Source organism: Podarcis gaigeae (assembly GCF_964106915.1).
Source record: "Podarcis gaigeae genome assembly, chromosome: 3".
Classification (NCBI taxonomy): Eukaryota; Metazoa; Chordata; class Lepidosauria; order Squamata; family Lacertidae; genus Podarcis; species Podarcis gaigeae.
In genome coordinates this window covers 82,314,163-82,340,180 of record NC_139680.1, presented here as the reverse complement: position 1 = coordinate 82,340,180, position 26,018 = coordinate 82,314,163, and the positions used below count along the sequence as shown (strand labels likewise).

The following is a 26,018-nucleotide window of genomic DNA, read 5'->3' as shown; positions in this document are numbered from 1 at the left end:
CTAAATATATACATAAAAAGATTTTTTAAAAAACAAGACCCTTTGAGATGCAACTCAAATTCATAAGCAAAGTCATAGTACCCAATCTGACAAAACGTTATTGCTGCATTTGGAAAGACAACCAGAGGGAAACACTGTTAGAGTCGACCAAATAACTAAATTAACCGTTTCCTCTTCTTCTAGTTCCTCATGAGTAAAGATCAAAATCAAAGTGTAACTATATTTGGTACAGAGTATTTAGAGCCACTAACAAGTTAATGGAAACATCCTAGGGCAAATCAACCAATATATAGATTCACACTCCAAAATAAATATGGTTACGACAGCTATAAGGGTGTCAATTAGATCTGATGTGTTGGTGGGTGGATGTAAAATCCTTCAAGCTTTTTGCCTATTCTACCTAATTTCATGGGATAAATCTTTCCAAGTACTGTTTAACTGAAAAGTAAAAACAAGACATCTTATAAAGTACCTGTCCTGTGGAAAAATGAGAAGTTGCTCTGAATTATACAATTCTTGAAGGACGTTTGAAAGGAACTGGCCCCACCACCTTTCTCCGCCACACAGCTGAACAAGCAGAAGGCCTGCATGCAGGCGTATCTTTGGAGTCCCACTGATGCACAAGTGCTTGAACAATTCTTCACAAGCTTGAGCATGAAACGTACTTTGCAGAACCACAGGAACAGAGTGACCTTTAAAGAAATCAACAAAAATTCAATTGCAAGTAGTATTCTTTGCACAGTAAAAGTTATCTAAAGGTTGCTTCTAAAATTTAATATAAACTACATAATTCTGCCCAAAATGCATCAACTTCAATGAGGTTCCCCCCTCCCTTAGATGTGAGAAAGAACACAAACACTTGCCCAGAAAGCTTCTGCCATGGATATTGTAAACTGAAAACTTATGTGAATTCTTTTACTTTGTTTTGCCAAACAGTGGTTCAGAAACTGTGCGCTTTCTCCATTCATCAGCAGGTGAACATTTTAAAGACAGACTTGACCACAAGGCAACTCCTAATTCCCCATTTGAACTGGTTATTACTCAGAGTACAGTAACTCATTGCAGCCTAGCACCTAGCCTTAATGCATACTGGGAACATGATGGTTCTAAACAGGTGAGGTCCCTGTGAACCGGAGGCAGGCAAATGCTGTCTCCATCATTGTGGCAATAGGTTTCTTAGGGACACAAGCAACCCTCATTTTGCACACATTCAAAATACATGCAACCATGCACACGCAGGTCGTTTTCGGATCTGGAAGAGGGTGGGGCAGGCTAATGGGTTTTCCACTGATGCAAATGACAACCAGGAATGCAGCCCCCCCCATGGAGTTTGCCTGCACTTTTACACTTTTGTCTCATTCATTTAACTTGAAATGTGTATCTGCTGTGTGTGAAAAATAACAGAATGTTCTACATAGTCCCTAGCCCACCAACAGTACTGTAGGAAGCATACGCGTACATGTCCAGCACTGACAATGAATTAACAATCAAGCTTAGAATTCCATACTTGTCAAGAAATATAATTAAGCCACCAACCATTGGAAGAGTGGAGCAAACTAAGTAAAGTATCCAACAGGTATCGGATAATAGTGCGCAACTGCTCCGTGGAGGACATCTGAATCAGCTCTTTGGGATCACTTTGTTCCTTGAGAATCTTCCTGCTTGCACCTAGAGCTACTTTGAGCCTCTGCACAGCGTGATGAGCTAAATTTAGCTGTAGCTGTAGCTGAATGCAGTCTTGATAAGCAGAAAATACTCGACTGTCTTCCTCTACTGCTTTATCTGGCTTTCGTAGAAAATACTGAGCATTGTTAGCACTGTTCAACGGAGGAAGATCAATGCTTTGCAGAAGTGTTTCAAGCCTATGGCAGGCTAAATTATACCTGTAAGCGTGGGGACAGGGGGCAAAAGACACCTTTAAATTAAAATTCATTAAGAAACACACCCCATCTAAGAACTAAAAGAAACAACATATTTTAACTTCACACACGCATGCCTCAATGCTTTAGTTTAAACAAAGCAATGAATAGGAGGATAAATCTGTATCTATCTGCTGTGTGTGTGTGTGTGTGTGTGTGTGTGTGTGTGTACGCTTGCTGTTACAACTTTAAAACTAACCCTGAACAATACATTTCCAACACCTCATCTTACCTGCACTGTATGTCTTCCTGCAACGCAACCATCATGGCTAAGTGTTGATCAATTTCTGGCTGGTTTGCAGATTCAACTTCTCCTCGTAAAGGATCATGCATAATCTTCAGCTCACTTTCCAGGGGCAAAATATATGTGTGCCCATAGTAAAACCCTAAAGGAATTTTGGCTCTTGCATTTGTACTTCCATAACGACCAATGACTGTAATCTAAAATGAAATGAAAGACAATGAGACCTTCAATGTAGTTTCATAGTTTTGAAACATGAGAAACATGCAACAACTGGGCATTAAATACATGTAAGAACATTTATAAATCCATCTGATAAGAGACAGCATTTTTTAAAAAAATTACCTTCATGAACCTGCAAACGGGTGGTGGTATTAAATCATGCAGAATGAGAGAATGGGTGCTAATATCTGTAGCAACCACTAGCCTCCTTCCATCAACTTCTTCACCAAGTGTCCAGATATCAATTGACAAGGAAGCAAGATCACCACAAGTTGGAATCAATACATCTGTCAATAAAATGGGTCTGCCAAAATCCAACGTCACAAACCTCCTCGCACCTTTAAAAAAAAGTTAGGTTTGATGTCAACACTTAATAGATACAGTGAGCTCGAAGTGCCAATGCTAAAAGGGTAGTCTCAATCAAAACACAAACGAAGAACATAATAAACAAAAATGCACTTCCAAAGCTATTTAAAGATTTTTAACCTCACTAAAGAAGTTACTTTTGTAGTAGCTATCACTGGCACAGTTTGGACAATCCTTCAAACTATGGTTAGGTGAATTATGAACAAGCTGCAGGCTTGAACACTCTTAATTTCATATGACAAAGCAATCTGCTTTTAAACAGAAGAGTTCAAAATTAGACAGTTCTAAATCATGGCTATGCCTAAAGTAGCTTTGGGCTATTAATTCCCAATAGCCTATAAAATATGAACTTTGAACATTTTTGCATTAAAGGAAGATAACAGCATTTACCTGAATGCATTCGCTCTATAATGATGGACTGATGAGGTGGAGGCTGAAGAAAATGTGAAGCATGTGATATTGCAAGAGCAAGGCCAGTCCCAAGTGGATTCTGAAAAAGGGGAAATTAACCAATATATCAATCAATGCATTTTCTATTAGTCATTACCTTAAAGCTCATGCAAAAGTAAAGGGAGGCAAGCTTTTGGAAACTCAAACTTGAAAACATCAACAGTTAACACTGCATATGGATTAGTTTATTAGCACACCAATGGAAAAGATTCAAAGCATTAACGAGTTATCTATTTACACTGAAGCTTCATCATGAAGAATTTTAGCTTAATAGATGTAGGGATATTATATAAAGGACCTTTAACAGTACTAGCTCTCAAAACATACTGACTACACCTTGAAAAATAGGCAAACTAGCAATCACTCAAAGTAGCTCCTATCATTAACATTCGTTAGACTGGAATTTCATGAAAGCTCTTCTGTTTAGTTACCGTTCTGGACTTGTTTGCATTTTTGTTGTGTGCAGAAAGGTTAACTGGTGGAGGATCAATGACTGAGCCCGGAAAAAGCTGTGCAAGCTCTGCATTGATAACAGCAGAAACTGCCTCATTAGGTGGTGTTAGAGGCGGAGTCATGAACAGGGGGGTTGTTTTAGGAGTGGGCGGGATGACATCCGACGGGTGAATGAAGAACCCTGGGGCTGCTACTGAGTTGGAAGGCACAGAGTTGTGAACAGGACCAACTGCTGATGCTGCTGCAGCAGCTGCTGCTGTTGTCTGATGTAGTTTTGCTTCCAGCTTTGCTTTCTGCAGGGAAAATAAAAGCAGCATATGTACAGTAGGGCCAGTGCTGCCTCTAGGAAGGCACTAGCAATAAAAGCATTAGCAACAAGCAGCATGAACAGAACAAACAAAAAAGCAAATAGCCTCAGCTTTTGTTTAAACTCATACCAAAGGTTACTACCAAAAAAGATGCAAAGTAGCACAAAAAGGTGATAAACAATGCAAGGGGGGGAAACGGGATTTATAAGAACTAACATTTAAAAATTCACCTAAATTCAATTCAGCATGTGGGTTAGAGAGACAGACTCATGTACCAACCATATCAACTGAAGCAGTCCACTTCAGAAGTGATGGCCCAATTCAGCGATATGCATTTAGTCCAAATGTATTAATTGGAATTTTGCGTAGGATTCAAGGCTTAAATCCAAATGGAGTCAGAATGATTACAAGGTGGCTCATACATTCATATATCAAGGAATCCAATTTTTCCTTTAGACACCAAGTGGATGCTTCCCCACTGTGAATACAACCTAACATTCATATATCTATGTACTAATATGCTAGACTCTGTGACACATCAGAGAACCTTGAGGGAGGCACACACCTGAAAACACATCATATATACGAGATTCTCAGACAGGTGTGTGTGTGAAAACATTTTAAGAGTACACTGCCCCAGCTTGCACACTTGGAAGTAAATTCTACTGAAATCAATAAACTTATCACAAAAATGCACTTAAAATGGTGCTCAGTCTTAATATACTTTTGTTTAATTGGGCTGTGTACAGCTCTAAGAAGTTCAAACTGTAAAATTTGATCATCAATAGGATTACTGGCTTAAACAGTACAAAGTAATATGGCCCAACTGGATTTTAGCTAAAGCAGACATTTGTAGGAGCAGTACATCTTTTCACATCTTTCCTCTTGGTTAATCCTGTAAGATTCATGTTGCATAGCTCTTACTAATCAGATGCCTGTGTGTTTCGTACTGAAAGAAATCTAACCGTATTTTCCACCTTTATCTCAGATTAGAAAGAAAAATCTGAAAATACCTATGTGTCAATTAATGTTAACTTAAGATGCAAAATTCCTATACGTGTGGAATAGCTTTTTGTTTAGGAATTCAAGAACAACTCATGTGCACTTTGTATTTTTGTACTGATTTGAAGTGGCTTCTAAGCTATCCTCTGGAGATGTACTCTTGCTGAAAATTTTTGATTTTTTTTTTAAGAGAGAGACTTTTTGTAACTATGGTAACTACTCTCTCAGCTTTTGAAGTTTAGAGACATCATGAAAGAGATGGCCTCCAACCTGTTGCTGAAGCTTCAAAAGCTGCTGCTGTTTCTCTTGAAGCACTTGGAGCTGTTGCTCGGCTGAGGCCATTGCATGAGAGAGAGACTGCAAAGCTACCTGGGCCGCTGAACTCAGTGCTGTCGAGGCTTCCCCAACTGTCCCAGATGAGAGGCCACCAACTGCTGGGGTAACCCCGAAGGTACTCACTGGCATGAAACAAAGAAACAAAAAAACATGTATGTAGAAAAGCAGCACACCAAGCATTCTTCTAAATATGCATTCCAGTAGTATAAATACTAAAAATGAAAGCAAGCTCGAAAGAAAAAAAGAAAGAGGGGAAAAAAGCCAGTCGCCAGAGAACATTTACTTTTCATCACAAGATTTACCATTTTATGCAGCTTTTTTTCAAAATTAAGTTTGCAAAAGCAAGCAGGGAAATTAAAATACTGATATACCTAAATACACACATTTTTCTCATCACATACACTTTGGTCTGGTTTTAAAAACTGAAGTGAGGGCTCAAGTTAACCACTGCATTCTAGGGATCTTTTTATCGGTCTAGTGTGGATGGTTAAGAAAATAGTAATAAAATGTATATACCAGTAAACGTACTTGCATCGTCCCTTTCTATTCTTGTTCCATCACTAGTCGAGACGCAAGTAAAGTGCAGAGGTTCAACTTCCAGGAGCCCAGTGAGGGAAGTAAAACTACCTTCAGCTGCTGCACAGCTACTGATCTTTCCGTTTCCTGAATTAAAAAAGCAATTATTGTTTAATTTACTTTCGAAATTACTAGAAATAAGACCGTAGTAATCAATATGGGCTATGGACACCCCAACAAATGCACATGGAAAGTTATTCAGTGTTGTAGCATTCAATGTGTTGCCCCATATCCTGTCTGATGCCAACATCCAGTATACTAGGCTCAAGTTAACGAGATTCCAGATGTTTCCCCCTTCAAGCATGCAAAGTAAAATTCTACAAACTTGGATAGGACCCTAACGACCATGTGTGGACTTGCACTCAAAAAATCAGGCTTTTCTGGACTTCCTTTCCTTGTGCAAAATTGCTCCTGAGAGCAGAGGGGCCCTTCAGAATGCTGCAGGACATGGCACAGAAGTCCCAAGCAGGAAGGGTGAAATTGAATGAAAATCGGCAACCAACAAAAAACATCCTTATATGAGCTGGAGCACCTTCTGCTCATGCAAGGCCATCTTTGTATCCAAGCCATTAAAAACCAATGTGATAAAAGCAAGAATTTGATCTACCTATTTAGATATCTTGAAGGACCATTCTTTGAAATATAGTCAACTACCAAAGGTTATACATTTGAATTATTAAGTAAAACTGGCGATTTGGCACAAATATGAGAACACTAGGGGCTGCACTTGCTAACCCACTGCCATTTCCCCCATATTAACCCCATTCAACTACTAAACTATTTTCGGCTTCGCAACTTTTCTCTTTTGCAGCCCCACTTTGCACTCATTTTTATTTTCATGTCAATGCCTTCCCCTCCTTCTGTTCAGTTACAACACTGCACAAGGAAGGTTATGTAAATGTAAAGAAGTTATTGCAAAAGAGTACAACATTGATTTTGAAGATCTCCCAGCTATATTAGAAGCAGATAGTACCATCTGATCTATGTGCGTACCTGAGAGAACATCAGATAAGTCAATCTCATCTGACTGTACACCAATGCTGCTGTTATAGATATTCTTACAAGAAGAGCCACTCATTTCCAAATCGAAGAGCACCGGATCAAAAGGCGAACTATACAATCCATATCTGGAAAGAGAAAGACAATTCGGCCTCTTAACTGATGTGAAAAAGTGAATATTTGATTTATGGGATATAACGGACAAACCTAAAGTTCATAGGACTTCCAAACTGGATTACAGTTGAGTATTGGATTTCTTCCACATCTTCCAGATTGTTGTTTCAGGAAATAAGGGACTAATTGGTTCATTGCATCAGTTAAAATGTTTCACAGAACCATAGTGGTGCAAACAAAAATTATGAGGCATGTTTATTGCTTTGAAATATAAGGGAGCAGAGCTTCCATAATACAATGCCGCTGCTCCTTCAATCTGTCAGCAGATTCTTGTTAATTTTGCCCAAGAGGAGGCAGCACCTCTCTTGATTATGTTGCTGCTGTTATTAATATTTTTTTATTTCATTTCTGAATTGCTTCTCATGAAGCACCCCAAAGAGATTATTACATATAGGCACCTACTGTATTAACCCCTTAGACTTGTTCCCAACTGAAACCATGTGCTGATAAGTTTAAAGAATATCTGATTCTGTTTCCTGGTTCCATTGCTCTCTCTGCCCCATTCCACCTACTCTGTGAACCAAACTGCAAACGCTACTGATGAAGATGCCTAGAAAACACAACTTAAGGCAAGTTAGCAGAAGAATGTATGCTATTAATTGCCTTCCTCTCCTCGCTCTGTTGTTTCCTACATACCACCCAAAATCTCCAAAGAAAAAGAAGAGTTTGGATTTGATAGCCCACCTTTCACTCCCCTTCAGGAGTCTCAAGGCGGCTAACAATCTCCTTTCCCTGCCTCCCCCACAACAAACACTCTGTGAGGTGAGTGGGGCTCAGAGAGTTCAAAGAAGTGTGACTAGCCCCAGGTCACCCAGCAGCTGAATGTGGAGGAGTGGAGACGCGAACCCGGTTCCCCAGATTACAAGTCTACTGCTCTTAACCACTACACCACACTGGCTCTCAGAAGATTGGGAGGGATGTGGCAGGAGGGCTGATACAATGCTAAGATGTCACCCTTACTTTAAAAGCTGCTACTGTGATCAATTTAACATATATACTAATGCCTTTTGTTGATAATTTTTGTGCTATGGATTAGTGAAAAGGCTTGTTCATAGAATAATAGAATTGTAGAATATAGCCCTGATCCTGACAAAGAGAAAATCCACACTCCTGTTACTGAAGTAGGAAGAACAAAAATAGCACAAGGACAAGCACATTTACACATACACTGAAAATAGAGCAATGAAAAATAAAACAAGAGCTATTAACATGTTCATTTTTTCAAAACATGCTTGGTGTACAGATACTTTCAGCTACCTTGTCTGCAGTAACGCTTCCATGGGTGTTAACCGGTCCTGTAACTGTCTGGACACTGCAGTTAGCAGGGATGCACAAGCTGTACTGCAGCCAGCTAAGTCTTCATCCTTTACATAGTTCAACAATACAAAATACCAATAGACAGATCCTAGAGGGAGAAAACCACCAACAATCAAGTTTAGTAACTAATCATAACCATCATCTCCATCTTCACAACCAAAACTGCGTTTAAACATATGTTTATGGAAAAATGACCAATGATTAGGCTAGCAAATAAAATATTCTCTGTTATATAAGGTTTTCTTTAGCTTGCAAATATTTGATGTTTGTCTTCAGAGAGCATTCCATGAGGTCATAACAAATCATGAGTGTATAGTTAGGTTTTAACTACTTAATAATTGGAGCCTAAATTAGCATACAGATGCTGCATACGGACAAGAAGCCTGGAACACAGTGCTAAAGTTGATGTTATTGCCTTCATGAACTGGCAGCTTATTAAAGAGGGGGAATAAAACATGGAATTAGATCCAGAAACTAAGCCCACCAGGCAAAAACTTAATCCAAAAAAATGACAAAGTATGCATGCACAAAAATAATAAATGAAGCTCACCTCCAGTTGCAGCTGCAGGTAAATAAGATATATTGCCAAGCAAAGCCTTCAGAAGGATCGAGCCAAATCCTTGTTGACTTGGCTCAAATTTCCCATTGCTACAAAAATATAAATTTCATTTTATTATTTTGCTTTAATACAGAGCACATACTGCTTGCTGGCAAATATTCTATGGATGTTATTGCATAAATGTGTTTCTCAGGGGAGGAAAGGCTCTGTAGAGAACCAAAGAAAATTCTACTTTCCAGTTCTATTAAGGGGCATAATTAGAATCATTAATATAGAGAAAGTATGTAAACAAAAGTCATATTACCAACCTTATGCAAAGAGCTAGAAAACGTGCACATTTGTGTGCTATGCTTCGACCTGCTTCAAAGAAGCACACACGCACTATATCAAAGAGACACATCCTTGCTTTAGACAGTAAGCTCTCATTTGCTTCTTTTGAACTGAAAAAAACAACAAAGCAAAACAAACTTTAAACCAAAACACTTACAATTTAAAATGTTTCCTAAGACAAAAGTGAAGTTCTTCTACCTGCCCGGTCCATTAGACTGAACTCCTGCCAGCCAACATAAGATATCTAACACAAGACTTTGAGCATGCTCCGTCACAACTCCATCTTCCGCCTTTTTGCAGAGGGTGTTCAGAAGTCTTTCATGGAATTCTGAAAACTGCAACATAGCACACCGCTGAACTCTGTGGAGGGAGAGAAAGACAAGCCACAGATGTAAACCACTGAAGTGAAAGTTGCTGACACTAAATGTCATTATTTTAAGATTACAATGCTCAGGTCCATTCCCTAAGCCTAAGGAAACGAAAACACACAGGGTTTTATTTTGTTTTCGTTTCCTTCTCTTTAGCCCCCCTTACAGAAGCCTAGAAGTTTACCTCTTGAATTTACAAAGCACAACTGCTTTAGGCAAAAAAGAAAAAAAGTTACTCTAAGAGCTACTGTAGAGTTGCCCTGACTACATTAGCATAAGGCAGCTATGGCCAGATGTCCTGGTGGCTATGTATAGTCCATATGGCAGGGAGAGGAGCAAGAACCCAGGTCTGTGCACTAACAGTGACAGAAGTGGCAAAGGCCCATTTTCTGAAACATTTTATTTTTCTAACAAGCCATTCCAATGCACACTTGCACTGAAACAATGCAACATATGAATGAAAAGCTTCTCTGCTTTTACAGAATGGAGTTTGGACTTACAGTTTTGTGAATTCTTATTTGAATCAGCATAAAAATGAGAAAAATTAACAGAATTCTTTTGAAAAAGAATTTTTAACACATATCACTGTATAAAAAGGTTGAATCCCTAAATATCAAACTCACCTTTCCTTTGAAACAGATGTTTTTTTAAATCTTCTAATTGTTACAGAAACTTCTTGAAGCAAGTCGCACCCACGGAGGTTGTCAGATTTCCGTGATGAATTGCTGACTTCTGTTTTATTAGAGGACTTGTCCTATAATTTTTAAAAATATATAAAAGAACCACAGACATTTCAAAAGTAATATTCCACACGCTCACAATCATTTTCCCCCTACTCCTAATTGGGAAGTTCATATAAAAACAATGGCAGTTATTAAAACCAAAATCACATGCTTTACAAACATTAAAATGGCCATTTTTTAAAACAATGCAATTATTTTCTTGACAGAATGGAAGTATAAAGTTCTAATGCCAGAAATCAAGTAAGTTCAGATCTGTGTCTATTTATTTAGTTTGCAGCTTCCTTTTAACAGCTATACCGAGGGAGAGGTTTAAAAAAATATAAAATAATATTTACTGAAGTCATCATACACCACAGATAAGGAACCTCAGGCTTGGGGTCCTTGGGATTCTTACCACCCATGCCCCCACCTCACCACATTCCTCAGTGGCCCTACTTGAATGCATTTGTCTGGCTAGAACTTCTGCTTCAATTGTGATAATGCCTCTTGCATGGATGAAAGATAGAAAGGCGTTTGTGTGTACAGGTGCGCTCCCACATATGCGTGATTGACTCTCGTGCAACCGTGTATATGTGTAGCACCAGGAAATTCAAACCCAGAAATGGCAGGGGAGAGTTGCAGAGTCCTTGTAGCTTGCGAGGAGACCCTCCCAGGAACCCAAAAAAGATGTCAGTGACGTCAGAGGAAGCCCGAAGAGACGGGAGGTGCAGCAGGGCTTTATTTACATTGCTCAGCCTCCCCACCTAACAGCTGATGTGCAGCCGCTTTCCCACACGTCTTCCAGCCTCCTGCCTGCCCCAGAACATTAATTCTCGTTGTGGATATTTTGGGATACAATATTTTTAGTATGGATTGAAGAGAGCATGACAGATTTCTACTTTAAATGATTTCACTGATGTGCACAGGGGCCCAGACTGTAATCCCTGCATAAATGGGGGGGAGACCTATATATATAAAAATCACTGGTTAGAATGGAGCCTACTGTGCAGACGTAGCTGTCACATCCCTCCTACCACTAGCATCTCTCCTCTTGAACCTTGCCTGCAAAGGAATTAGGCACTCTCTAATGTCTGATTCAAGCAAAGGCAGGAATGAATTGGCGGGTCAGCGTGAGGGTTCCATAAACTTCCTTCAAAACAACCCACATTTCTCTCCAAGCACATGGGGAGATCCAGCCAGATGGGCGGGGTAAAAATAAATTATAATTATATTATTATTATTATTCCATGAATTGTTAAGTTTGGCTACATCAACTACAATCCTAGCCAATAGTATCAAATTAGCAAATACTGTTGATTCTTTTTGTTTGCAGATAAATAACAGTATGTGAAGTGGGTGGTGGGTGGTGGGTGGGTGGTAAGGTAAAGGATCCCTCGATGGTAAAGTCCAGTCAAAGGTGACTATGGGGTGTGGTGCTCATCTCGCTTCAGGCCAAGGGAACCAGTGTTTGTCCACAGACAGCTTTCCAGGTCATGTGGCCAGCATGACTAAACCACTTCTGGCGCAACGGAACACCATGAGGGAAACCAGAGCGCACCGAAATGCAGTTTACCTTACCGCTGCAGCGGTACCCCCATTTATCTACTTGCACTGGCGTTCTTTCAAACTGCTAGGCTGGTAGAAGTTGTGACAGAGCAACGGGAGCTCACTCCGTTGGGCAGATTTGAACAGCTGACCTTCCGATCAGCAAGCTCAAGAGGCTCAGTAGTTTAGACCACAACGGCACCTTACTCCCCCATCCAGGGGAATATTGAACAAAACAACACACATTTTCTGAATTCCATATGTGGATTCTACCCACCTACAGAATTCTAAAGGTTCCACATTTTACTCTTACCACCTCTATGTTAGCTTAAATATAAATTACACAGTTGATGCTTCAGTTCTAACAGATGGGCTTTCAGCAACTGGCTGGTTGAGCAGCAGCAGCAGCAGTTTTTTGACCATGCTTTCTCTATATGTTATTTAAATACCTTGCCTGCTGCAACTTTTGCCAGAAGTGAGGCAAGTGAATGACCCTTGCTATTCTGAGGTTTTAGAGATGGTATCCTTACAACAGGCCAGATTCCACCATTGCAGATCTCTTCTGTTCCTCTGTCATTCACTGCTTTCACATGAATTAAAAAAGAACGGTATTTTCCACCTGCCATACCTAGAATAAGACAAATAGACTATAAGCATAATCAACAAACGCTTTAAGACTTATTTTACACGTATATTTTCCTAGCAGGTACCAATTAACACTTTGTTAAAGGTTTTTCCCAGAAATGAAGAGACAATTAGTCTTCGATTCTAAGGGTTACGGGGGATTATCTGTTAATTTCCAGAAAACTCACATTTTTCAGTTGCATTCCAAAATATTCCAGCAAAAAAATTACCTTTAACAAGCTTTGGACTTGTTAGTGTCAACATTCCAGCATGCCCTGATAGATCAAGACCAGTAGCCAACCATACAGGACCACACAAAATATCTTCTTTATGATCCTCTAAAAAGGGACATAGTCGGGGGCCTTTTGGGGGAAAAAAAGTTCAAAAATAAGCTGTCTGTTCAAAAGAATACACAACTTGTTCAAAAAAGTTAATGACACTTAATTATTAGCTAAATAATAACCTGGTTCAGACATAATGAGGAACTATGATTTCCAATTACAGAATGCACTGGTGTAAGCCTTGGACTCATGCACAAGAAGAAACATAGAACTTTAAACTGTTTGCAGTAGCAATAGCTTCCCATTGCATCATAACTCATGGTACTGTTATGCATTCTACCTGTAGTTAATTAAAACAAATAAGAATAAAATCCGGGTTCGATATTCTGATTTATTAACAAACCACAGTTTACAATAAACTATAGTTTTTGATTCAGATATAATGGGGGCTGGGAGTATAGATTATATATTCAGCTTTCAATCTCCTCCCCTTGTGCATGGAAGAGAGAGGGTGGTGAAATGCATAAGCCTAAGCTTTGCTGCAGCATGCTTTCATAATAGAAAACCATGGCCACTGAACCAGGCTACTGTGTTTTCCTGTAGTGTATTATGGTCTCAAAATCCCAGATATATATCAATTATTAATATTGTCATCATCGTCATCATCATCATATTTCTTATCTATCCTTCACCATGAGTTCCTAGCATGGGTTGCAACAATTTAAAATACAATATTAAAATCAGTTAAAAACAGGTTATATTCAATAGAATGAAAAGTGTACAAAATAGGAAATTGAAATGAGGAAGGGACTGACTTCAGCTGAATTTCAGAACATCTGATCGACAATTGAAAACTAAAATTCTTTATATTTTCTGATATATTTCTCTTTACCCTGGACTTTGAAACCTGCGATATTTTAGAAACCTCCCCCATCTACTTGCTTTCAACACACTTATACAGGTGTTTTTGGTTCCCATGTACATCAACACAAGAACAATGAGTTGAGCCACATCTATCAGCACTATTCCCCTTATGTTGACTTGCTCCATGTAGTCCTTGCCCAGATATCCATGTGTATAGGTCAACTCTCCACAGGGAAGGGGCCTTGTCTCTAGGGTCTGTAGGGAAGGATGTAATTATACATCCAAAGCTTTTCACAGGAACTGTAACAGGCCTTGGAGATTTATTTATTTATTATGTTACTACTTTTCTGCTGTTGGTCTTTTAATGCACTATTTTTGCTATCTGCTTTTACATTTGTATTACTTTAGTCTCTCGACATTGTTTTTCCTTAATGCTGTCATTATTTTTAGATGTGTTGTGTTTTAGATATTATGTTTCTTTTTAGGGATACTTTTGATTATCTGTAAGGATTATGATGTTTTCTGCTCTTTTCCTGTGCTGTTCCTTCTGGTTATTAATAGTATTTGTCTAACAAATAGGTTACTCTGATACATCAACAAAGGGAGACAAAAAGTCAACAAATGTAAAGAGAGTAATGTCAGTATTTTACAAGTTCCAATTAATGAGAATTGACTATAAAACTTACAGAATACATTCACCCAACCTGTACATGGCAAATACATTTAAAATGGGCACTGTATGTAACTTACATTGTGTCTCCTCCACATCCATATTCTGCATTTCTTCATTCAAATCATCCAGTCCTTGTTTTCCATTCCTTTCAATTTCAATATTATGAGCTGGTGACAGAGGGAAAGCTATCTGTCTATCTACAGCTGCTTCTGAAGAATCAAAGACATTTTAAAAACAGGACTCACAACTATAGTTTTGCTTAAAGCCTTAACATTCCTGTTTATTGATTCTACTTGGAATTTCTTTTGGAATACAATTTAACACCAACTTCATAACAACTATACCAAGAGGCAACTGTATTTTGAAATATATTCATTGTTAGAGGCCTTCTAATTCCTAGGCAGAATCAACTGTTTCAAAATCAATATTAAACCTTTAGATAGCTGCTCTCTGCACTGATGGAGAAAAAGTGTTAAATCCTTTCAGCACTACCACTAAAATTTAGGTTCTAATATATACTCAGGCAACGTTCCCCACTACTGCTGCCTTCAGTTATTGTCCATTCACTCGCAGATACTTCTAAGTGAGACTATGCCAACTTAGACTCCTAACAATTAACATATGTGTAGCCATTTCTCTCTTTAGAATTCTTCAGAGGTTATCCAGGAGATACATAAGTGGGCAAATGACTTCCAGCAGTAGGAAAATGGTACTAACAAATTTATCTCTGTTGCCTTTACGGTAATATAAGGGATGTCTGGCTTGCAGGGAGGAATTATTTTGAAGGCTTAACCTGACAAGAGATAAATAACCACACTACTGTAACCTTTTGCATCATGGCATTAAGGTAAAAAGCCAGAAGCTTTTTTTAAAAAAAACAACAACCCCCAACTTATGTCAAATAAGAGAAATATATTCAGAGCAGCACACAATACTGTATCATCATTTTCCCCACTCCCCTGACAGGGTAAAAGAGATGTATACTCTATTGCCAGTGTGGTGGACACTGCTGCCCACTAAGGTTGCTTACCATTAAGTTTTGTTCCATCAATGGAATCAATGTATGACGATCAGCAACCGAACCTTTCTTTAAACATAATGACTGATTTTAACAGGAGAAGGGACCATCGGTCTTACCTGAAAGGAATTTCTCTTGCATGTAAAAGTGGCCATAGGTCATTTTAAGTTTATGCCTGACTCAAGCAGTTGATAAATCAGCAACGGTAATAAGAACTGTCTTCAGCAACAGCTCGAGTCAAGCAGGAACTTAAAACCACCTGAGACCATCTTATGTGCACAGGAGGAACAAAGGGTAGTTCTGTTACCATAAGGACTTCTGGCTGTGAAATATAAAATTCCCTCCCACTCCTTTCTCTGTGGGCCCCCTAAATTTGTTATTGGGGGGGCTTCCCCAACCCTCCAAAGAATATCTGGGGAGGGTGAATTGAGTGCACAAACAGAGGAGGGGGGATGTTTCACTGAACAGCCAGAGTCTTTGAATTAACAAAACTGCTTCATTGGATACCACTCAAAAGTGCTTTGGCAGTTGAATCATCGTTTAGCAGTGCTACCTTTAAATCCCTAAGTATTAATAAATTAATCCACTCTTGGCTTACCACTGACTTTCCCCAAGCCTGGAGCTTTGTTTTTCAATAAAGTCACTTGAATCTGTGGAATGTTTGTGATGTTTGAATTCAAAACAAATTTGAAGTTCACATGTCCAACCATACAGGCTTTTGGCAAGACCAGTTCAAAAACATGTTCATCCCAGCTGTTGCTACAAAGGGAGAAGGGAGGAAAATCAGGAATTAAATGTGCACATAATAAGAGAAAAATAAACAGCTCTATTTTGCTTTTGTACATATTACTGCTCCACAGAAGCAATGAATGTTTGGGCTTAGAAGAGCATCTGCTTAACTGCATGCTGCTTTTCCACAATATTGTGCCCAAAGCAGCTTACAACTTATAACTGACATTTACAATATGAACCATATTTGAAGAGACTAGCTAAAGCAACAATTAAAGGTACTTTCCACATCTGAAATAAAGGGTTTCCCGAGTGATTTAACTGGAAGCCTGCCTCATGCTTAGGATCCTTTCCTCATCACATATGGCCTCTGCATCAGGGAGATCCAATGTTCAATGAGAAAATCCTTTGGTACAGGCATGGTTTATACCATCACTTATTTTACCTATCTGTTTGTAATTTCCAAGTCCGAGTATGCTGAGCTGCATCTCCATGATGCTGCTGGTGCAAGTGTTGCGGGTGCCGCCTTTGCTGCTGTTCCTGCTGAACCTCTACCCAACATGGAGGAACAGTGGCAGAAAATCGGGGTGTCAAAGTCTCAAAGCGGGTCAGCTCTACTAAAGATGTTAATGTTTCAAGGGAAAATGGCTGGTCCACCAGAAGATCAACTCCTGTTTATATGAGAAAGGTACAGGAGACTCAAAATACAAAATGACTATTCAGTTAATAGTTAACACAAGGATCAGAAACACAGCATTTTAACTTTAACTCTTTAGAACACCTATAAAACCAGAAAGATACCAATTTCATCAAATCATAGGATGTTGCTAATGGCTTTTAAGAATACCGATACCTTTGCATTTAGGATTATCTTTTATCCTCCCTCTCTTTTATCAGAGGAGAGTCATCATTAGATACCACCCAGAATGTTTTTTTCAGGTTGTTAATTTTCAACCCTTCAGTGCCCTGTGCCCTCCGAAATCTGTATCAGAAGACTGTGGAGGATGCCCCAGAGCAGATTTGGGCTATTCAGGGACAGACAGATGCAAAAAATTGGCTCCCTCCTCATTCCACTGATGGAATCACCAATGGATACCACCCTTAAAAAAAATCTGACTTGATAGCACAGTTCTACAAAATAATCACACAATATAGCTTCATTTAGACAGACTTCAAGAATGTGTTTGTGTACACAATGCAGAAGTGAATTTAGTTTGATGGTTAACATTTGCAAAATGCACCGTTAAAGCATGCTTCAAATAAAATCCCTTACTAAATACTTATTTCATAAAATGTATATACAGCTTGTTGGTAAACAACAACAACAACGTCTCAAAATGGCTTACCTGTAATGCCTGGACTGGAAGGATTAGATAAAGGTTTTGTGCCTTCTGTTAACTGCTCTGCCACTTTAGAGAGAGATGCATCCACAAGTATATCAGCTTCATCAACATCATCACAAGTCCCTCCAATCTGGAGGAAATGAAGTTCTCCACCTGAGAACAGTTGTCAATTAAAACACAAGTTAAGATACATTTATTTAGCATAACACTGTTCTCAACCGCAAACTCACTAATAACATTAAAATTCTTTTCTAAATGTATCTGCATATTGCACTTAACATTTTATTTTTAGACACCCCTGGCCTAATTTTAGAAGACATACAAGGCAGCTTAAAATTTGCAACACAAACAAAATCAAATTCCCATTAAAATCACCAATACTGACAAATCACAAATGTTAACACGAAAGTCCAGCTTCCAAAGCAAAAACCAAAACAGCATTGAAAGGAAGACACCAAAGATAAACCAGCAAAGAGAGTACAAAATGCTTTTTGAAACAGACTTGTTTTTAGCAGTCACCTAGAACAACACAGTGATCCAGTCGCTCTGTTATGAAAAAAGTACTGGTAGCCATTAGCTTCAGTGACTTTTTCAGTAAATTCATGGATGGTGGAGTTTTCAACCAGTATTAGTCACGGTAGCTAAACAGAATCTCTGAGTTGCTGGTTTTTCAAATTGCTTTGACTGAATTTCCAAGTATTGACAAATACAAAAAGGAAAAAACAAGTTTCTCAAGCATAGAACCTCTGAGTTCAGAGAAGATATACTTCCACTTACCAGAAACTGCAGTCAAACAGGGAAAAGATACCATTACTTGCCCTGCTGCTACACTTCCATAAGACAGAGATCAGGAATATATGACCCACAGGTCTAATTTAGCCCATTAGGTATCTTAATTTGGCCTGCAAGGCTGCTTCACCACAGTCATGCTCACCTACCCCACACCTGACATTATATGACTTCAAGTGTGAAGCAGGTCAAGTTGCTTTGCATGGATCCTTGACTGTTCCTCTGTCATAAAGCAAGGTGGCCGTCAGCACTAAATTTAGTATTAGAAACTGAGATATGAAAGCTAGGAGCTAAATGGCACCTTAAACCTAGGTTATGGGCACAACAACGGAATGTCTAGGCACTTTTTTATAACAAGAATACAAAGCTGAAAATGATTGAGCTGCAGCTAAAATATTATGTTCATTTTTCACATGGTCCAGTCGTTCCCCTGCCCACCCCCTGATACTCTTAAGAGGGGCTCATCTCCAGTCTTCAGAGAGTAGCTGGAAGTGGGGAGGCAGAAAAAGGTCCTCCTTTCCTTCCACTCTGCAGTTTTAATCTGAAATCCTAGGCGCAATACTGTGCCCAGAGCTCAGAAACTGTTTGCACTAATGAAATTCCCTGTCACAAAATACACCTAGAACAATGGGAGTTTCAAACACTGACTAAATGTAAATTCAGTGCCAAGTGCAAGCCCACTGAGATCATCGGCCCCACTAAGAAGTTTCCAGGGTTTGCAGCTGTGCTGAATGTAAATTTAGTACCCACTGCAAGCCCTGCTTTCAGCATGGATCTTTTCAGCTGTGGCTTAACTTCAAATCACAGCTGCAAAGATACTTCCTTTGTTGCATACCTGGTTCTCCACCTTGGCCCCAAGTCATCTGGTTGGCCACAGAGTTCTTAACTAAATAGATCTGTGGTAAAATACAGCAAGCAAGGTATTTCTAGCAGCTGTTGAGCAATAAAGGGAACACAAACACCAGGGTTCTTAAAATACTGGTGATGAAAAAATGAAAATGAAACTTTTGTCATACTGAACACCTACCTCACTCGTGCTATTATGAACTATTTATCAGAATAACCTTCACTGCTAGACAGAACAACTCAGTTAAAGTTTTGTTTATGATGATAAGCCATTCCCCATAATAATGGGATTGAAATTTCATTCACTTGTTTACTTCTCTCTGCTCTGTGGTATCCTCCTTGAGATGAAGTTACTAGAATGGCATAGTACATAAATCTATAATGTTTAATGAAGTGGCATCAATACTTCTATTCAGTTCCTTCCCATATGATTTTTAATGAAGAAGTTCCTATTTTTGCTCTTATAATACCCTTGGCAGATGTCCTCAGTGAGGCAGGGGGAATGGGAACAACACATTAGAACACAATACTCTTCCTTTTTAAAGGCTAATGCTAGGGATTTTACTATTTCCCTTGCTCAGGATCCTTTCAAAGCTGGTGATGTACCAACTCCCTAAACTGTCAACCTCACAACAGTTGCTTTGACTGGCATAATCAAGTATTCTGAATATTAAACTGGAAGCAACTGGTATCAGTTAAAAGAAATTCGTCATTGTTCTGCAGCATTTACACACACAAACACACACACACACACACACACACACACACCATTAAGAAAGGTATATTTCAAGTGGGATTGATTTGCCAAAAGCAACCACATTAGAAAAGCATTAGCAATCTCTGTATACATTCAAAATGTTACTATAAAATAAACAATAAAGCAATTAATCAATCAGGTGGAAATTTAAGAACTTTGGGGAGGGGCAGGGAATTGTGAAGTCTCTATTACAAGTCAGAATTTCAGCCAAAAATGGAGAACAAATCACCAAGCATCTATTTCCTGCTTCACAGCTCTGCAGCTTACCAGAAAAATCAGGTTAGCAAATATACATAAGCTTTGAAATACTATAAAGGGGCAAGAGCCTTTTAGATTAAGCTTAGGGTTGCACACATAATACAACTGGCAGAAATGTAGTTTTATAGACTAACAGTATTCTGCTTATTTAAAAAAAACCCCTACAAATTCAAAGGACCATGCAATGCAGTCTTATCTCTGTTGTACCTTCAACATTCTATTTGCAAACACTAAGAAGAAATCATTAGTGGGTTCTTGTCAGTGTTTTCCCATTTCATGTTGCAAAATATTCCTCTTATGTCCTACTAACTCACTTCGTTTGAAGCTAAGATTTGCTTGATAAAAAGATCATGTGTGGACAACCATATCTCATCTTAAGAAGCTAAGATATAATTGAGCCTTGTATACTTGCATGCAGCCACTTCTCCCTTTGCACAAATGGGGAGAGAAGCCTACAAGTCTTCATGTAATTATAGAGTCTCATTATGTCCAAATCAGGAAACCATAGTTAATGACTTTTGAACAAGCTAGGATACAAATCTATGGCTTCAATGGGAATCTCTTTTTAACTGAAGACTTCCCAGTATGTTTCCCTGCTTGCACGAAAGGACCAGCAAACCGTGAGGTCTTGTTCATCATATCTCAGCTTAAGACATGTTCACTATAGGGAGGATACCAGCTTTTCCTTCTAGTACATATGGGAACTAATATTGCACAGTATGTCAGATACTTGTGTATCCATTTTCATGGTACATGCCAGGAAAACCCTATTAAAAAAATTATGGATTGGATCAAGCGTTAGGCATACGCAAAGAGGCTGGCAGAAACTTATTTCATAGCCATTCCTCTCCATGACAGCTCCTCAGAAATACTCTATAAGGGCCAAGGTACCCTGCTGTACGGGTGGGCCGTTGCCTATGAGTAGAACCCCCACTATCAATAGTTTTCTCTGGGAATAGTTCCTGTGGATCCTTCTTCCCCTCAGAACACCATGCCACAGCCCATCCATTCATCTGGTTCCCCCAACCGCATGGGAGGGGAACTGAAATCACCCCTGCAATGAGTGGGGGGGGGGTGAAATCTCCTTCTGTCAGACCTGCTACACACACAACTATGTATACAACCTCCTAGTAATAACCAAACCACTATCCAAATGTTTCCTGCTAAACTGCTAACCCAGTACATTAACCATTTAGAAAGCAAGAAATTCAATTCTGCATGACCTCAAATTGAACTTCAAAACACTTACCCATCCAACTAATAACTACTTTTCATGCCAGGGTAGGTCAACATGGTTACCCCCCCCCCCCGATGTTTTGGCCTACAACTCCCATTGTTGTCTACCATTGTGTCCCCACTGTGGAAGGACATGTTGATCCAGAATTGGCCTCCACAGTCACTTATGGACTCATTGTTAAAATCATGTTTATGGAAGGCAATCTTACTCGGCTACTAGTGATCGCCAAAGAAGAAGACATAAAAATCTATAACAGTAAAATATTACAGATTAATGGAGATGTCATGACAAAGGAACCTAACTATAGTAGGGCATGTCTAAATTGGCAAACCATACATGCTCCACTTTTGGACTCCAGTTCATCTAGAGAACTGGACTGCTGAACAGAGGGAAAGAGAAAGAAAGCAATTCTAAGGCATGAATTATCAACATATTTTGGAAGCTCAAACCAGAGTTTGGGATCTAATCAAAGGTTAGTAGAAACTGATGTCGGAATTGGGCTTCAGTCTTTTAAAAATGATTAACAACATAGCAAGGAGATGATGGATGCCTATTAGAAGCCTCTTAAGTGTAAATAAGGAACATAGTTCCTTATTTACCCCAGCACATTATGTGGTATTTACCTTATTTACCCCAGCACATTATGTGTTGCATTTTGACTTTACAGATTTGATTAGAGAACCGAATAAAGATCTTACCTTTGGTGCATGCACAGAGTCTATCTGTACCCGAGCAGTATATTACAGAGACAAATTTATCTGGTTCCTCGGTACCCTCCTTTTTAGGCGGCTCCACTTTGGCCAGAATTTCAAAGTTTGAAAGATCTAATATTTTTACATATCCTCCCTGAGTGGTTATTACCAGATGCCCAAGAGTAGAAATTTCTGATCTTTTCTCTCTCTCGCTGCCATTCTTAGAAGTTATTTGTATTTCCTCTGTGGGCTCCTCACAGTCATCTTCTCGATTATCCAAAATGTCTGGTGGGAGCAAAATCAATGAGGTAATGGTATCCTGTGGGTCTTTGATATGTTGGATTTTTATGGGTTCCTCTTCAAGAGTCACAATCCGAGTGGCATAGTTCATTTTGTAAAGTACTAGGTAACCACCACTAGCATTCCGCTGCTCTGGTTGAATTATTAAAGGCGTCTGAACGTCTGCTGGTGACTCATTCTGGATCATACCAATATTTGCACCGTTCACTACAGCAAGGCTGGATTCTAGCTCTCCTTTTCTTCTATTACATAGTGCCGAGTTTAATTTATTTAAATTATTCAAGGCCTCTACTTGATTTATTGCACTCAGGGATTCAACAGGGCATGCCCGCAGTCCTATTAACAAATGAACTCCATCTGCACAAGGAGTGATTGAATCTACACAAAAGTTCTCCTCCTCTGCAAACTTTGGCAGCCGTAGGCACTGAACCAAAGTCCCAGGCTTAGGAACCATAGAGCTCCACTTGTCAGAGTCTGGAGAAGTTAGGCTAGCTGTTGCATCTGCAAACTGCTGAATATATGTCACAGGAGGATCCTGCAACAGCAATTGCTCCTGACTATCCAGCTCCATCTCTATGATCTGTGGAACTGTAAAACCATCATCATGTAAACTTTTACTCATGATATTGTTCATCTGTGAAAAGATTTTTCCTGCTTTTTCATCAGATTCCTTAATGCTGTAAAGCAGCAATATAGGTAAAGTCCTCCTTACCAGAGGAGAATTCAGTTCTGAATTAGTACAGGATTCATTGTCAGTTGATCCCTGGTCTGATACACTACCACCTTGAGTCCTGCTTAAATCTTCCAGTGACCTCTGAGAATGACTACTAACAGGAGAGGTAGCAGGTGATTTGTATGTTAATAAACCTCCAGCTAACAAACAAGGAAAGGGAATGTTGTGGTGTTCCAGATGCTTTTCCTTCATCTTTTCACTCTTACAGTTACTTAGGCAAGGATTTGCCCCAAGTTCTTCTAAGTCTTTCACTGTGTCTTCAAGTGCATTTGCAACTATTTCCCACTGAAGTTTCTCAGGCTGCTGAAGAATGCTGAGGGCTGTTATATCAAGGCTCACTTCCATGGTTTCCTTTTGTGATGTATGGCCTTTGGGATAAAGAAACCAGTGTTAGACAAAAATAAAAATGTATAGCTACATGAGAAATTATGAAAATCCTATCATAAAGCCTAGCAAAATCAATTATCTGGCATCTTCAATCAATGACAAGATAGCATCCTACGGAAATCAGTCAAAATAGCATATTTTAAGGCTGTTTCACAGATTTCTCAGGAGCAAACCCTGGGTTGCTCTCAGCAGTATACTCAACAGCAGGGGTGGGCAACCTAAGGCCCATGGGCCACAAGCAGCCCACAGGGGTCGTTTTACCAGCCCACAAGCCGAACTGAGCTGCCCGCTTAGCAAGCCCCCGTGCACTGCGTTAAACTGGCACAGCACGGCGGGGGATTTGCTTTCCTGGCGCCGGAAATCGCGTCTGCACATGTGCAGATGCTGGAAATCATGTCTGCACAGATGCAGACACTGGAAATCGCATCTGCGCAGACGTTGGAAATCGCGGGCATGCGCCCATGATTAAGCCCACAGAGGGGGCTCTGTGGCACTGAACCGGCCCACACAAGGTAAGCCTTGCCGACCCCTGCTCAACAGGGTGTCGCACCTAAGCCTAGTTCCCTGGAAATTGCCTGTATGATACACATTTTTATAGAACAAATATAGGCCCAGTTCAGATGTAACAACAAATCTGTGGTTTGTTTTGACCCAAATGAGCCAGCGCTAGTCTCATGCTTGCACATTCAACCCCTCTTTGCAAATATAGGGAGAAGACTTAAAGCTTTTAACTCTGGTTAGCATTTCCCCCACCTCCAATACATCAAGATGGGACAAGCATGCAAATATCGGTAGTATTACTGTCTCTACTGCTAAAACAAAATGTGTGGGGGCTATTTCAGGGGTCTCACTTGTAAAGGGAGCAAGGTAAGACAGTTTGCCTCTCCCACCATAAATAAAACAGCAAGGTTTACAATGGCCCTCTGCTTCCCCCATCTGCAGCAATGGAGGTTGGATATTTTGCATATTTTGTCAGAGAAAAACATGTAACTTAGGCCACAGCCAGCCCAGGCTGGGAGAAAGATCCTTTCAGCAGCTTTGGAGATTGCCCCTACAACTGCCGAAAGGATCATCCTTCATCTGAGCCCAATTCATCCACAAAAGTTTACAACTTGTTAAATGTAAATTCAAATGGCTCTTCCAGACTGTCACTATTTTGCGAAATCATATGCAATTTTGTGAAATCATATGCAATAAGCCTCCTTCATTTTTATTTTTGCAGAAAGGTAGGTGAAAGGAAAATACACAGGAAGATGAGGGATAACAATTGCTTCACATGACACCAGGATATCTCCCCACAAATCAGAATGAATATTTAATAAATAATGGATGTCTTATAATCTCCCTGGCAACTTTGTCCAAACAAATTAAGATGAATGTTCAATAAGTTGTTTGGAAGAAACTAAAATATTTTACTATGAAAAGCAGTATACGAAATTCTAGCCGTTTACTGACTTAAGTATACTTAAATCACTCACTGCTAGCGATCCTACATTCCGCACTGTACCAAAGAGATATTGTATGCCTACCAGTCACTGATTCTGATCTGGAATGCTCTTCACTGTCTGAATCCTCCAGTAAATCATCACTAAAGACAAGACAAAGATCACAGAGATGGTGAAGCCAAAGCAGCAATTTAATGTATTGACATTGCACTTAGCGCTAAACTTCTTTAAAAAAAAACTTCACAACGTTTTCAAAATTAATGTTTATTAATTGTGTAAAAGAGAAGACTATAAATCATAAATAAAGAACACGGGAGAGAAACTCCCAGGGGAACAGAATAATCAGGGAAGGATTTAGTTACGAGAAAGAAGCAGACTCCACTCAGAGCTCTTTGGGAGCCTTAGCCTTGAGAGTAAGAATGTATGGGTGGGGGTAGGGAGCATGTTATGGGAAAGGAAAACATCTGGACAGTGGGGTAGGTGAGAAAAAGAAGTATCACAGGAGATAATAGTCAGAATGCAGAAAGAAGGGGATGATTGCTTTCCTCCCACTCGTTTCAGAGCAGTTCCTCTGTCTATATAGGGCCAAACTGATATTGGATTGGAGGGGGGTTGCAGTAGAAACCTTTTCCTGTAGACATTACATCTTTCTTTGCCAATCAGAAAATGAAAACAGTTAAAAACAAAAGCTTCACGTTCCCAAGAAAGGATGTTTTAGAAGGATCTCTCAATGTTCCAAAATCCATTCTCATTTTCAGGCAAATAAGTACACACAGGTCTCATTTTCCAAGCAAAATGTGTTCCCAGGCAAACATTTACAGAAGGAGCTGATGATTTCCATTATTTCCTATGGGAATGTTTCTAATCTGTGATTTTTCCTCTTCTCTCTCCCTCCTGCCCAAAATTGCTCCAGCCAAACAAAGGAAAAACTGATTTATCCAATCTCCCCTGCGAGCCGATTTGTCAATTCCTCTCCCTCCCTCAGTGGTTTCTGCCCAAAATGGCTGCCACCAGCCAGGAAAACACAAACAAGTAAGAAAGTGGGCAAACTTTGGCTGTTGGGATATCTGAATCAGATGTTTGTGTAGCAAGATTTGGGTATAATTATTTGTGCCGAGATTTCTGATAATGAGCATTCTTATAGAAGGACCTGTG

The 26,018-nt window shown here is 39.5% G+C and overlaps 1 protein-coding gene across 18 annotated transcripts in view; it reads right to left on the bottom strand.

The window, feature by feature from the left end:
• BIRC6 (baculoviral IAP repeat containing 6) overlaps positions 1 to 26,018 on the bottom strand; it is a 140,504-nt gene that overhangs the window by 95,638 nt on the left and 18,848 nt on the right. For 6 of the 18 annotated variants that reach the window (XM_083731912.1, XM_083731906.1, XM_083731902.1 and 3 more), the window contains exons 9-30: positions 24,948 to 25,006; positions 22,005 to 23,399; positions 17,423 to 17,572; positions 16,522 to 16,747; positions 15,946 to 16,106; positions 14,407 to 14,538; positions 12,742 to 12,873; positions 12,337 to 12,515; positions 10,244 to 10,374; positions 9,451 to 9,612; positions 9,231 to 9,362; positions 8,914 to 9,011; positions 8,304 to 8,451; positions 6,867 to 7,000; positions 5,814 to 5,960; positions 5,232 to 5,419; positions 3,630 to 3,944; positions 3,139 to 3,238; positions 2,506 to 2,720; positions 2,152 to 2,360; positions 1,537 to 1,883; positions 473 to 692 (exon numbers count right to left, since the gene is read on the bottom strand). In XM_083731912.1, the coding sequence (XP_083588038.1) occupies positions 473 to 692; positions 1,537 to 1,883; positions 2,152 to 2,360; positions 2,506 to 2,720; positions 3,139 to 3,238; positions 3,630 to 3,944; positions 5,232 to 5,419; positions 5,814 to 5,960; positions 6,867 to 7,000; positions 8,304 to 8,451; positions 8,914 to 9,011; positions 9,231 to 9,362; positions 9,451 to 9,612; positions 10,244 to 10,374; positions 12,337 to 12,515; positions 12,742 to 12,873; positions 14,407 to 14,538; positions 15,946 to 16,106; positions 16,522 to 16,747; positions 17,423 to 17,572; positions 22,005 to 23,399; positions 24,948 to 25,006 (4,980 nt within the window). The remainder of the gene's footprint in view (positions 1 to 472; positions 693 to 1,536; positions 1,884 to 2,151; positions 2,361 to 2,505; positions 2,721 to 3,138; positions 3,239 to 3,629; positions 3,945 to 5,231; positions 5,420 to 5,813; positions 5,961 to 6,866; positions 7,001 to 8,303; positions 8,452 to 8,913; positions 9,012 to 9,230; positions 9,363 to 9,450; positions 9,613 to 10,243; positions 10,375 to 12,336; positions 12,516 to 12,741; positions 12,874 to 14,406; positions 14,539 to 15,945; positions 16,107 to 16,521; positions 16,748 to 17,422; positions 17,573 to 22,004; positions 23,400 to 24,947; positions 25,007 to 26,018) is intronic. The other 12 variants (XM_083731916.1, XM_083731919.1, XM_083731908.1 and 9 more) reach the window with 4 other exon arrangements.